The sequence below is a fragment of the Pristis pectinata genome, chromosome 7 (assembly GCF_009764475.1).
Source record: "Pristis pectinata isolate sPriPec2 chromosome 7, sPriPec2.1.pri, whole genome shotgun sequence".
NCBI lineage: Eukaryota > Metazoa > Chordata > Chondrichthyes > Rhinopristiformes > Pristidae > Pristis > Pristis pectinata.
Genome location: NC_067411.1, coordinates 75,395,718 through 75,407,984, shown reverse-complemented (window position 1 = coordinate 75,407,984; position 12,267 = coordinate 75,395,718). Strand labels below are relative to the sequence as shown.

The 12,267-nt window shown below is 39.1% G+C and overlaps 1 protein-coding gene across 2 annotated transcripts in view; it reads right to left on the bottom strand.

Moving 5' to 3' along the window:
* Positions 1-12,267, bottom strand: part of LOC127572270 (transducin-like enhancer protein 1) — a 103,678-nt gene that overhangs the window by 46,697 nt on the left and 44,714 nt on the right. For both annotated transcript variants that reach the window (XM_052019291.1, XM_052019292.1), the window contains exons 8-9: positions 9,546-9,750; positions 6,110-6,126 (exon numbers count right to left, since the gene is read on the bottom strand). In XM_052019291.1, coding sequence (XP_051875251.1) covers positions 6,110-6,126; positions 9,546-9,750 — 222 coding nt within the window. The remainder of the gene's footprint in view (positions 1-6,109; positions 6,127-9,545; positions 9,751-12,267) is intronic.

Sequence of the window (12,267 nt, the reverse complement as noted above, 5' to 3'; positions counted from 1 at the left end):
ACATTCAATTCTCCTATAATAAAGGCTAATGCACCCTTTGCCTTCCCAATCATTTGTTGCACTTGTTTGTTGGCTTTCAGTGACCAGTGTACCCTAGTCCATTTGAAAATCAACACTAACCAACCTCTCACTGATTAAAAATGCTCTGCTTTTTTGTTTGATGTTCCAAGTAGATTACCTCTCATTTCTCCATACTATATTGCACTTGCCATGTTCTCTCTGATTCACTTAGCTTGCCCAAATCCCCAGTACATCTCACAGTCCACACTGCAAATACCAAGATCTGGCAAGTAACGCTGCCATGTGCCAGATAATGACCACGATCAGCATGAAACTGTCTAAGTACTTCAATAAATCTCCTACAATCACTAAAGTTCAGTTCAGCTGGATCAGCCACACAAGCATTGCAGCTAATGGTGCAGCTCAGAGGCTGTGTATTCTGCTGTCTGACTCACCTCCTGACTCCACAAATTCCTCACCAACACACATCAGGTAAGGTCAAGTGACATATTTTCAACTTGCTGGGAGCAACACCAAGGAGCTTGATTCCACTCAAGGCAAAGCATCACGCTTTGACTGGCATGCCATCTATTCCCTCCAGTATCAGTATCAGTAAACAGCAACAGTCTGTGCCACTTACAAGACACTTTGCAAAAACCCACCCAACACTTCTTGGCAGCATCTCACAAACCTAGGACTATCCCACTGTGATGAGACTACTGAACGGTTCCTGTATACGATGAGATGGACTCTTGACCTCACCTTGTTATGACCTTGCACCTTACTGTCCACCTGCAATGCACTTCCCCTTAGCTGTGACACTTGACTCTGTACTCTGTTATTGTTTTTATCTGTACTACCTCAATGCACTCTGTACTAACTCAATGTATCTGCACTGTGTAATGAATTGATCTGTACGAACAGTATGCATGACAAGTTTTTCCACTGTACCTCAGTACAAGTGACAATAATAAACCAATACCTAATAATATAAAGCAGTGGGCACATGGGAAATCCATCACATCCAGGCTTCCTTCACAATTCAAACTTAGATGTATAATTATCATCCCTACATTCTGGAAGAACCTTTATTATAAAGGTTCAAAAAAAGTTTCAACTTTGAGGGAAATTAGAGTGAGCTAGTGAACCCCAACCTTGCTAGCAACACATGTCGGAAAACCTGACCGACACAAGAAAACAAAGGTGGGTGAGCGACAGGAACTGAGTGAAATGCAGAAAATAAAGACCAATCTCAAACTCCATTCCCTAGTAACTGAAACCAAACCAGTCAAATTGTGTTTATGCATTATTTTGGTCCTAGCAAAGAACAGCTCTAAAGCCACCTTGAGAGCTGAACATTTGCTTGAAAATGGCAACCATCTTCTCACAAGATCTTGTCTTGCATTTTTTGTCCAGTTATCACTATTCTGTGTCTGTAGCTCGGCTCCTGACAGTGACCATGAACCTAGGGAGCCAGTCTTCCACCCACCTGTCCAAGCGGCAGAGTATTGGAAGGCTAGCACAGGATAAAAGCAGCATTGCTGCCTCCTGTCATTCGGATATGGACCTGCAGACCTCTTTGCTTCTGGCCAAGATTGACTGGATACAACAATGGAACTTACTGCTCTTTAAAAAGAACATGCAAGGTTGTCATGAGCTTGCTTGTATAATCCAGCAATTTAACCAAATAAGGCAGCTGAATGTTGGGAAGATGTACTCATTTTACCTTTTTATATAATTGTTTTAAAACTGAACTGCATAGCTGCCTGAAAAAAGGACATCCTGGAGTGTGTGAGAAGTTAGCAGTTTAACTTGACTGAGAAATGCAGTACAGGTGTCTTGACTAATGGTTATCCCTCACTTAAAATTACCACACAAAAAGGTAAATGGCTATTATCACTCTTTGTGCTTGTGAGAGCCTGCTATATCCAAATTGGTTGCTGAATTTCCCCATGGTAAAACAAAGACCATATTTCCAAAATTCTTCACTGACTGTAATGCACCTTAGGAGATCTTAATATGCATTGAAAGTAGTTTTATAAATGCACTTTTTGTTTTATTACACAAAGTGACCTCATTGTGGCTGCTTCCCATCACCACAGGGATAGCAGATGTCTGCAAAGGATGTTCATCATCAGCTCGAAATCTGACCAATTTATAACAGTTGTGTTCCACTAAGTGTTACCACAATCTGAGAGAGCTAGCTGTGGGGCAAAGAGAAATACACTGCCTGAACCACAGAAAATGCATAAGTGCCAACCTCCTGAGGGGGGGCAGCACTCTCACACTTCCCCAATAGCATCTGACATTGGTATTGGTTTATTATTGTCACATGTACCGAGACACATCAAAAACTTTTGTTCTTGCATGCCATCCAGTCAGATCATGCCACATATGATTACATAAAGGTAGTAAAAAGAAAACAGAATGCAGGATATAGTGTTGAAGTTACAGAAAGTAACTGCAGGTAGGCACACAAAGTGCTTGGCCACAATGAGTTAGATTTGGAGATCAAGAGTTGGAGAATTCATCTTTTGGAGTATGAGAGGTCCTTCAAGAGTCTGATAACAGTGGGATAGAAGTTGTCCTCGAGTCAGGTGGTACGTGCTCTCAAGCTTTTGTATCTTCTGCCTGACGGGAGAGGGGAGAAGAGAGAGAGTGACCAGGGTGGGAAGGGACTTGGATTATACTGGTTGCTTTCCCAAGGCAGCAAGAAGTGTAGATGGAGTCAGTGGAGAGGAGGCTGGTTTGCATGATGGACTGGACTGCATTCACAACTCTGCAATTTCTTGCAGTCTTGGGCAGAGCAGTTGCCATACCAAGCTGTGATGCATCTGGATAGGATGCTTTCTCTAGTGCATCGATAAAAATTGGTAAGAGTCATTTGGGACATGCTGAATTTCCTCAGTCTTCTGAGGAAGCAGAGGCATTAGTGTGCTTTCTTGGCCATAATGTCCATGTGGCTGGACTGGGACAAATTGTTGAAGATATTTACACCTAGAAACTTGAAGCTCTCAACTGTCTCCATCTCAGCACCATTGATACAGACAATGCTCCACCCTGCTTCCTGACCAGCTCCTTCATTTTGCAGGCATTGAGGGAAAGGTTGTTGTCTTGATACCATGTCACTAGACTCACTACCTCCTTCCTGTACTCCCCCTTGTCGTTTGAGATCTTACCCACTACGGTGGTGTCATCAGCAAACTTATAGATTTTATGCAGAATTTAGCCCCACAGTCGTGAGTGTATTGGGAGTATAGTAAGGGGGTGAGGACGCAGCCTCGCAGGGCACTGGTATGGAGGGTAATTGTGGAGGAGGTGTTGTTGCCTATCTTTACTGATTGTGGTCTGCTGGTCAGGAAGTAAGGGTCCAGTTGTAGACAGGGGTGCAAAGTCTTAGGTCTAAGAATTGGAAGACGAGTTTGCTTGGAATTATGGTGTTGAAATCAACAAATACAATTATACAGAGAAGCGTGAATGTACTGTGAGCCAGCTAACGTATGCAGCATCATATACACTGGACCCACAAAGCTTATCCCAGTTAAAAGCAATTTGTTTCTTGAAAGTGTCATTCACTGTTGGGAGTCATTCACTGCTGAAGCAGAACAGCAACTTGGACCCAATGGAGACCATTCGGACCCTGGATAGTATCTCTGCTCCTGGGATTAAATTAGTGGAGCTCAGTCTGAGAATCTGAGGCATGTAAACCTTGGATGGCCTCAGCCTCTGCCTCACAGGAAGCTAAAGCACAGCGCTTCAGCTGCTTCTGAACGCAAGTGTAGCTGGGCCTTGGCAAAGAAGTCATGTCACCTGTAGAAAGAAAGTGAAGCCTCCCAGCTCCACACAACCTCCTCCATGCAAATAGTGTCTTGTATGTTCAGTTGGTCAGGAAAATCATTCCAATGCACACATGCTTTCTCATGAATTGTCCCCTATCATGGTCTTCACCAGAGCTCACGTAGACACACCTCTAGGGTGTGGAGGATACATTCCCTTTTGCCTCTCGTCCAGCCCACTGATTGCACAAGAGAGATAATTGGCACAAGTCTTGTCGCCCAGGTTTTCTACCCTTATGGTGTCAGTATGAGCTGATGCTTAGCAGTGTTAAGCAGAATGAAGCAGTGTGTTCGTCCTCCTCCTGTTCTCCCTATCTTGGCCAGTTGATCTGGGGTTGAGAATTGTCTAAACATTTCTAGTATAGCCTGAGGCAGAGTCATGCTTTGTGCATGGTCCTGCCTCAGAGTATTCTAGAAATGCATCCACGATGTAGATATGTACAGAGAGGACTCCTGATAAGGAAATGACAAAATGAAGCTGGTACAAGAGGTAGGTACACATGGAGTACACATTGGCCTCAAGTTGTCTCAATGGCCACGCGGAGGACCTTCTCCTCCAATCTGGGAGATACATTTGAGCCTAAAAGAACTCCCACCTCCTGTCTAATGCACCAGCTGGTGGATCCTTGCAATTTCAAGGAGGTAGTTGAGGTACCAGAGCTCTCACTATGACATATCTTGTGAAGTTGTGATACTATTTATGGCATTGCTCCATATTACTCTGGAGCTTGTTCTATGTGGCGAGCTCAGCCGTCACTTCCCGCCAGCATCTCCTTGGCCCTTGAAGGATGCCTGGCACACACTATGGATTTTATCTACCAGGAACACACAAGGCAGTAAGGCCTGTCATGTCTTCTCTCATGTCTTTCTGTCAGTCATGGGAACCATTAAAGTTTGTGGCAGAAGTAGTTTGCTAATATTTAAAGTATCTCTTAAGCAATGGAGCCCTGATGCAAGTGCAGCACAGCTTAGTGTTGGAAGGTACATGAAATTTAAGCAGGAAGTCTCAGAACCTGTACAACTTCCCTTATATACCAGAAAATAAAAGTGCTTACATTGATGGACTGGGATGGTGATTTAAGTTCGCAATAATAAAGTGGCAAAATGGTTCAACATGGATGCACCATACAAAGAAGTTTTAAACTCACCAAACAAAAAAGACTAATGAATTTCTAGGTTAGTTGTTCTCCATTGTGGAAACTTATCCACAATACAAAATGAATTAGCAGTCTCAGATAGTGCTATTTCTTCTTGAAATGGGTGTGTGGTGACAAAAGGCACAAGGAAATTACTCAGCATAACACAAAGTACGGACAACATCAAAAACTTCTTTTATATAACTGTGGAATGGCTTTCAATGTTTGTCTTCAGATCAAAACTTGCTGCTAGAGTCTTCAAGATTCTAAAACATGCCTGATTTTTATGATGCCATAATTCAAATTTCATTAATCAGCACAGAAAAGGCCAACCACAACCAAACTAGTGATAAGGCACAAGCATATCTGAATTTGCAATTACACAAATGGTGAAAAGTTAGAACTGCCATCCTATTTTGCCAGCAGGTTAAACCTTCATGAACTGACCCTAATAAAGTAAAATGTTTTTGAGTAATATTTTTGTAAGCTTTCAACCAAAGTGCCCAACTAATGAAATAACACTTAATTATACAACACTTTCAAAAAAAAAAACTGCTGCCAAAGAAATAGCTATTGAGAACAGCAAATGAATCACCAGTTTGGTCCTTTTGCATTTTTTTTTTAAGGAATGCATTTAATTGCAAAATTTAAATAGATTTGTAATGGGGGGAACCAATGATCAATGAAGCTGTTAGAACCTGGTCATGAGTTTATACATCTTGCCAAATGTCAACTCAGATGGTACAGATATGGGAAGAACGCCCACAAGTGTATGCAGCATGAAGCAAGTTCTTCCTCCCAGTAGCGCTTTTTTTTAAAAAATGATTAGAAGAACTAATGATCATGTAATGGCCAGGTAATTTGAAGTACTCAGTTATCAAGGATAATTCAGAAAACAATGAGATACAAAGTACAGGAAGAGCACAAATATCCCCCAGTTGTCTTCTGAGATCCAATGCAAAATATTTAATAATCATTTAGCTATAGTAGTAATTATTTCATGGACAGGGAGAATACAGGTAAATATCATAAAGAATTTATGTTTTTACCTCCATTTGAAAAGAAATATTTTGTCTTACTACCTCCTCGTTTTAAAAATGAAAAGATAGTGGAAGTGGGATATTTGTTAGTACTTACTGTGCCTGGGTCCCTCTCTGTTTCCACAGTAATCACAAAATGCATAGATATGGTGGTTCAGATACAAAGGCAAAAAAAGAAACAAAGAAAAAAGAAATTAGAACGCAAGCAGACAGATGCTTTCACAACAGCTTTTATTCTTTCATTTCATTGCACATTCCTAATACATTTTCTTTTAAAAGTTCCGCTTGTACTTTAACATTATTAGGTATAACAGTTCTTTGCATACAACCCCTGGCCTCAGAACCACTGACAGAATAAATTACTGCTGGGTTATTAAATTAAAATGGCAACAAGAGAATTATTTGACAAGTGCAATTCTTATTCATTAAATTATATGGATTCACAGCACATTGATTCTCAATACAAGATTTTTTTTTAATATATAAAGAAAAAACTGTTGAATTTAACAGAGCAAAAGTATTTGACATGATTACAAACTGAAAACCCAGCAACATCAAGTACTTTTTTCCCTTGCTCCGTACACATTTCAAAAAAGGTAAGCACTATGGATGGTTTTCATTGACCATCAAAATCATTTTGGTTATCAGTAGTTGTAAAAATGCAGTGAGCAATAGAAAGATGAATAAACTTCAGTAAGAAAATGAACAGTTCCCTTCTGCTTTTGCCAGTGTAACAATCCACTAAACAAGGTTAGGTGAACTGAAGAAAATTGCACAGTAGGGCCCATTAAAGCTCAGACCAATTCTCTTTAGGCTCAGAACAGTTTTTCTTTTACATTAAAAAAAATCCACATTTATAGATCCTGTCCATCTTAATGTCACTATGTGACTAATGTCTTAAGTGTTTCTGGATATTTCTTTTAAAATAAAGATTTTTTTTTAAAACAGGACCAAGAAATGGAGAGAAATAAAACTGAAGTTGGTATTTGTTTTAGTTTAGATTAGTGGAGAGTGGAGAGAACTAATATTTCATTTGGTCCATGGCACAAAATGTACTTCCCCCACACCATTTTAGCATCTCTTCATCTTTAATAAACATTACAGAAATAGTATTCTCATGATACAAATTGCACTATTATCATCACTCCATCTGCAAGGATTGTACAAAAATTGAAAGCATAATTCAACAATTCTCAAAATCATTATCCGAGGAAACAAGGATTTTTAGATAGGCTTGGTTTTTGATTTTTTTTAAAATGGGGGCTGCCAAGGAGACAAGAGAAAGAATAGGGTTAAGAGAATGCAGAGTTTTAGGTATTTGGCTATGCTAAAAACACTGCTTACAAACAAGGTCCAAACCTTCTGCAGGAATGATGGGTTGCGTGCATGGACCAAGAAGTTTTGGACATTTTTAATCAGACACATGGATTGTGCGCATACCTGCCAAAACACATGCAGCCTACTTAGTTTGTCTCTTGACTACTTTGGATCTAGGTGGTGTGAAAACTGACCTAATTCACATGGCTGAGGTTTGTTCAAAATATTTAGATTTAAAAAAAACCCTATATCTGGCATTGCACACAAAAGAAAACCAAATAATTTGTGCTTGTTTATCATATTATTTATAAAATCAAATATTCATGGTGATTACCTATTAACTTTCAACTATTAAGATTATAGCCAATTAATAAAACAAAACTGTTAACGACATGGCAAACCAAATTTGATTACAATTGACAAAGTCACTGTGCATCATTTTAGATAAATACTTAATCCAATTTTTTAAAAATCTCATTGGTTATGTAACCATTAAAGCTCCCTTAAAAATAAAGAGACAAAAGTATATTGCACTTCAACTTGCCAAGTTCTCTTTTTAAAATATAGTTAATAGGTTCTGGAAAGTTTGCATAGATATGTGGTGAAAAAGATGCACTATAATTTGCCATACTCTCAGGAGGATATGTTCATGCATCATGTTGATTAAATGGTAACATTTGAACCTTACTCCTCAAGAGAAGCAAGGCAGTCTGGTAGCAAAAGACTACTTGGGACAAGTACGAAAGGGGGTAATTCTGTATTGATTTTGAGGAATAGCTCTCATACAAGAGGTATGGAGAAGAAAGATCAGAATCATGACCCACCATCTGCAGTTAAAATGTTCACACAAGGCAGACATTTATTAAACAAAAAAAAGCATATGAATAGAAGTTACGTCACATTATTTTGATGCTGTTAGCAAGAATTATACTTGCCATCTCCAGGACCTGTGGCCAATGGGGCAAGGTAGGGCCATTTGGTGCAAATGAGGATCAACAGTCATCTGCAATCCACAACTCCAATCAAAAGCCTCTCACTTAAGGCAAAGGTTCTATGCATTAGCTAACAAGACATTTGGATTAAGACACCTGAAATCACTTCAAAAATGTGTAAAGATTGTTTAAGACAGAAGTGCCTCTGTCTCACCCGTTTTAAATTTGCAACTTTAACAGTTTTGAAAGCAAACTAGATACATAAAAGGGGAAGAAAAAGGAGTGGCTGTTTATGCGGGCATCAGTGCAATTGACTCCTAAACCCAATCATACAGTTAGAAATGAAGATGGTGCAACCACCAGTTCTCACCAGAATAGGTCCACTGAACAAATAGCAAATGTTGCAGGAAGTAGATAGAGTTAAAAAAATTCAACTGCTTTAAGATTTACTAATTTCATTGACATATATTAATTAGACTTGAGAACAATTAGGATGACATAAAAGCAAGCAATCTTGTATTATTTCCATACAAATCATACACCATTAATTGCTGCTACATTTCTCAAAACATGCTCTCCCCCAGGTGAAACAGTTTTTAATGAAGCAGCTGTATTGTAATAATGTGGTGAGGGGATTGCCGCATTTCCATTCTACATCACTTCATTTGTGTGGTGTCTAATTTGCATGTGGATTTGGGTCTTTGTCTAGCCATTCGGCACTTGAAACACATTTACAAATGCTCAGTAGCAACCAGCAACTAAGAAACTTGAGATCAGTCTACAGACTGTAAACATTACAAATTAATTGCCATGGATGCTGCGGAATGCAATCCTCTTGGCCCATGTAATTACAACATGAGCTGCATTAAAGTGGGATGGCACTCATCATATTAAAAGCCAACTTTAGAGCATGGCCCAACAGCACATCCTTACCCCTCAAATTCCCACTTAATCATGGATTTTACACCCAATTTTTTTTTAAATGGGTACAATACACCTATTTAAAAGTTATGCTGCCCATTTTAATAGACAGCCAACAAAGCAGATACAATTATAATCTGGGTCATAATATATCACAGAAAACTATATAAAAATTCTTCAGAAAATAATAGGCTCATAGTTTTACTAAGCCAAAACTTAAACTGATTGTTTGGGCAATTGCTTAATTACATTTTTTTTTGCATTTTGTAGTATTGATTTTGAAAACCGTACAAACACAAAATTTAACTGTGACAGAACTGAAATTCACAAAACATTTTCAATCAGGCCTGCCTTGCTTCTCACCTCTATGGTGGTCCGATTCATGATGCTTCTTATCATCTTTCATTGAAAGGTGGGACTGTCCACCCAAAGCACTTGATAAGGCCAGAAGACCTGCACTGCTACCAAGTGAGGGGATTGACGGAGGCTGAAGTCCTGAAGGATGAGGGGTGAGAGGCACTGGAGGTCCATGACCATGAGAGAGATGCTGAGCCTGAAGTTGCTGTTGCTGTCCATGTTAACGTCACCACGAGTTCACCAACAAAATAAAAAGAAAACAAAAATGTAGTTATTTCAGAAAGAAATTCCCCGTGCAAAGTTTAGCACCAAATGTAGTAGAAAAAGTGTGACAGCAAGTAGAAAATATCCCAGTTTTATCTCCTTCATGTCAATGAATATGCAGATTAAGGGGAAGCAGTTGTGGCAGAATTTGATTGACTTGCAGTCTCTTAGAAGTCATTGCATATTAGATGCAGAGTCTTTACAAGTCTTCTTAGTCTGTCATGAAATTGTATATGCTTTATTTAAAAGGTTGCCATTACTGAAGTTCAAATCTTCTCACTTCTAGAACCAGAAGGCTAAACTCATTTCAGTCATCTTATTCTGCTTACAAATTGAAGGCTCAAATAGATTCTTCCTGCCAGCGATTTTCCAGAGCAGAATCCCAACCAAAGGAAAAGGGGAAAGCAGAAGGAAAAGGGTCCTGGTAAAACTGGTGGGTGTGGGGAAGTTGGAAATAAGCAGTCGTGGGGAAAAAGTAGTAGGAGTGGTGTGGTGGTTCAAGGTGAAATTAGGTTAAGTGCAATACAAAGTGTGGTGTAGGGAGTATAGGAGATGGAATTAGACTGGGTTGGATATTAAAAGGGTGGGAAGGAAGGGAGAGCAAGATTAGACTTCTATTTATTCCATTCTTGGGATATGGTCATTGTCTTTCCTTAATTATCCCCCAAACTGAGTGGTTTACCAGGCCATTGCCTTTAAGAGTTGACCATATTCTTTGATGTAGAGCCATATATAGGCCAGACTGGGTAATATTCTGACTTGGGTAGTATCCTGATTAATAGTCCACAGGTCTGAAGTGACAGCAGGCCTGTAGCTGGAATGGCAGCGTGGGGCTGGAGGCAGCAACAGGGAAAGCCGATGGCAAGGATCCATCATTCACCTTGCTTTAACCTGAGTACTCACAGTACACGTTTGGTCTGTTTTGATTAACTGCTGCAGTATCAGGCCAGTCACTTGGCGCAACCATCACTGAGTGAAATGTTCCTGCTGTATGACTAAGGCCTACACACTACCAGCAATAAGAATCTGCCAACAAGAGTACTCACAGCCACATTGCCACTGTAAATGTCATTGCCAGTAGAGTTTGAACAGGAAAAAAACAATTTGCAAAAGTATATTAATACCTACAGCCAGCTTGATCTTTCCTACTGAGGCCCTATCACGTAGGTGGAACCAAAACAAGCCGTGCCCATTGAACTGGTAGACCTCCCCAACATATTCTTTTTTTAAAAAAAAATTCCATGTATTCCACTTAATTGTTCTGAAAATGTGGTCACCTTATGAATTGTTCCCATGTTTGTGGAAGCAAATTTGAAAATGACTGAATCAAACTTAGGAACAAATGCTAAGATCCCATTTACTGATTTAAGACTACTAAATCATGGTATCAAGTTATAAGAGTGGTCAGTAAACTTTGATAATAATATCTAAACTCAACACAGCACAGCTCATATGTAAACTATAAAATCATAGTCTATAATGCAGCAAGAGGCAACATAATAATGCTGAATGCAGCTGATCAAACAGATCCATTTTCAGCACTTGCAAAACATAATTTGTTAACAAGAAAATATACTTGCAGGGTAGTGATAATATCCTGCTTAGTTCCAAATTTGAAAGAGCACGTCTGTGATACAAACAGCTTTAAGACTAGGAAGACTAATAGCTACATCCATACATTGGACAGCCATTGACAATGGAAGTTAATAGACCAGCTTAATTCAGATTTGATACAAGAAACTTAGTTATTTATGATTTCTGCAAGGCCATGCTGAATTTTTTATTAAATGGATGAAGATATTTAATTGAATTTTACATACAAGATTTAACAAAGTCATAATGGCTTCACTCATTAAGTATACAGATATAAAATTGCATTATCAGAACTCTACAAATTACAGTTTCTCCAGTTCAATTTTTTCCACTTAACCTCCTAAAAGTACTTTTAAGTTTGTTGCTCCTAATGTCATGTCTGATCACTGTCGGAGAGGAAAGGAAAAGAAAGCATCACAAGCAAACAGTCTGCTAAGCTATACATAGCGGTACTAGCTGGTTAGCAAATTAATATTGGAAAACCATGTATGTGTCTCCATGCCCCAGATTTTGCTCCAGGCAATGCTAGATAATAAAGCACAAAAATCTGGGGTCAGCCGGCGCCTTCCTATGATATTAACCATTCAGCTATACCTCTTGCTGTAGTGAATGCCAGATGTTTATCTAGAAGTTGCAGTTGGCTACAGAAGATTAGTGTTATAAGGAGCCAATTGAGCAAAGATGTCTTATTCAAAAACAGTTTCAGATGTTGACAGTAGCAACTAGAGACCAAGGACTTTTTTTTGAAGTAATAGCTGAGACAGGAATAGCAAGAACAAATAATCGCCACCCCTCCCCACTCAAAAATGGAACAAATTAGTAAATTCAACATAAAGGACTAGATTTGCAGTATCAAGCATATAGAAAGCAA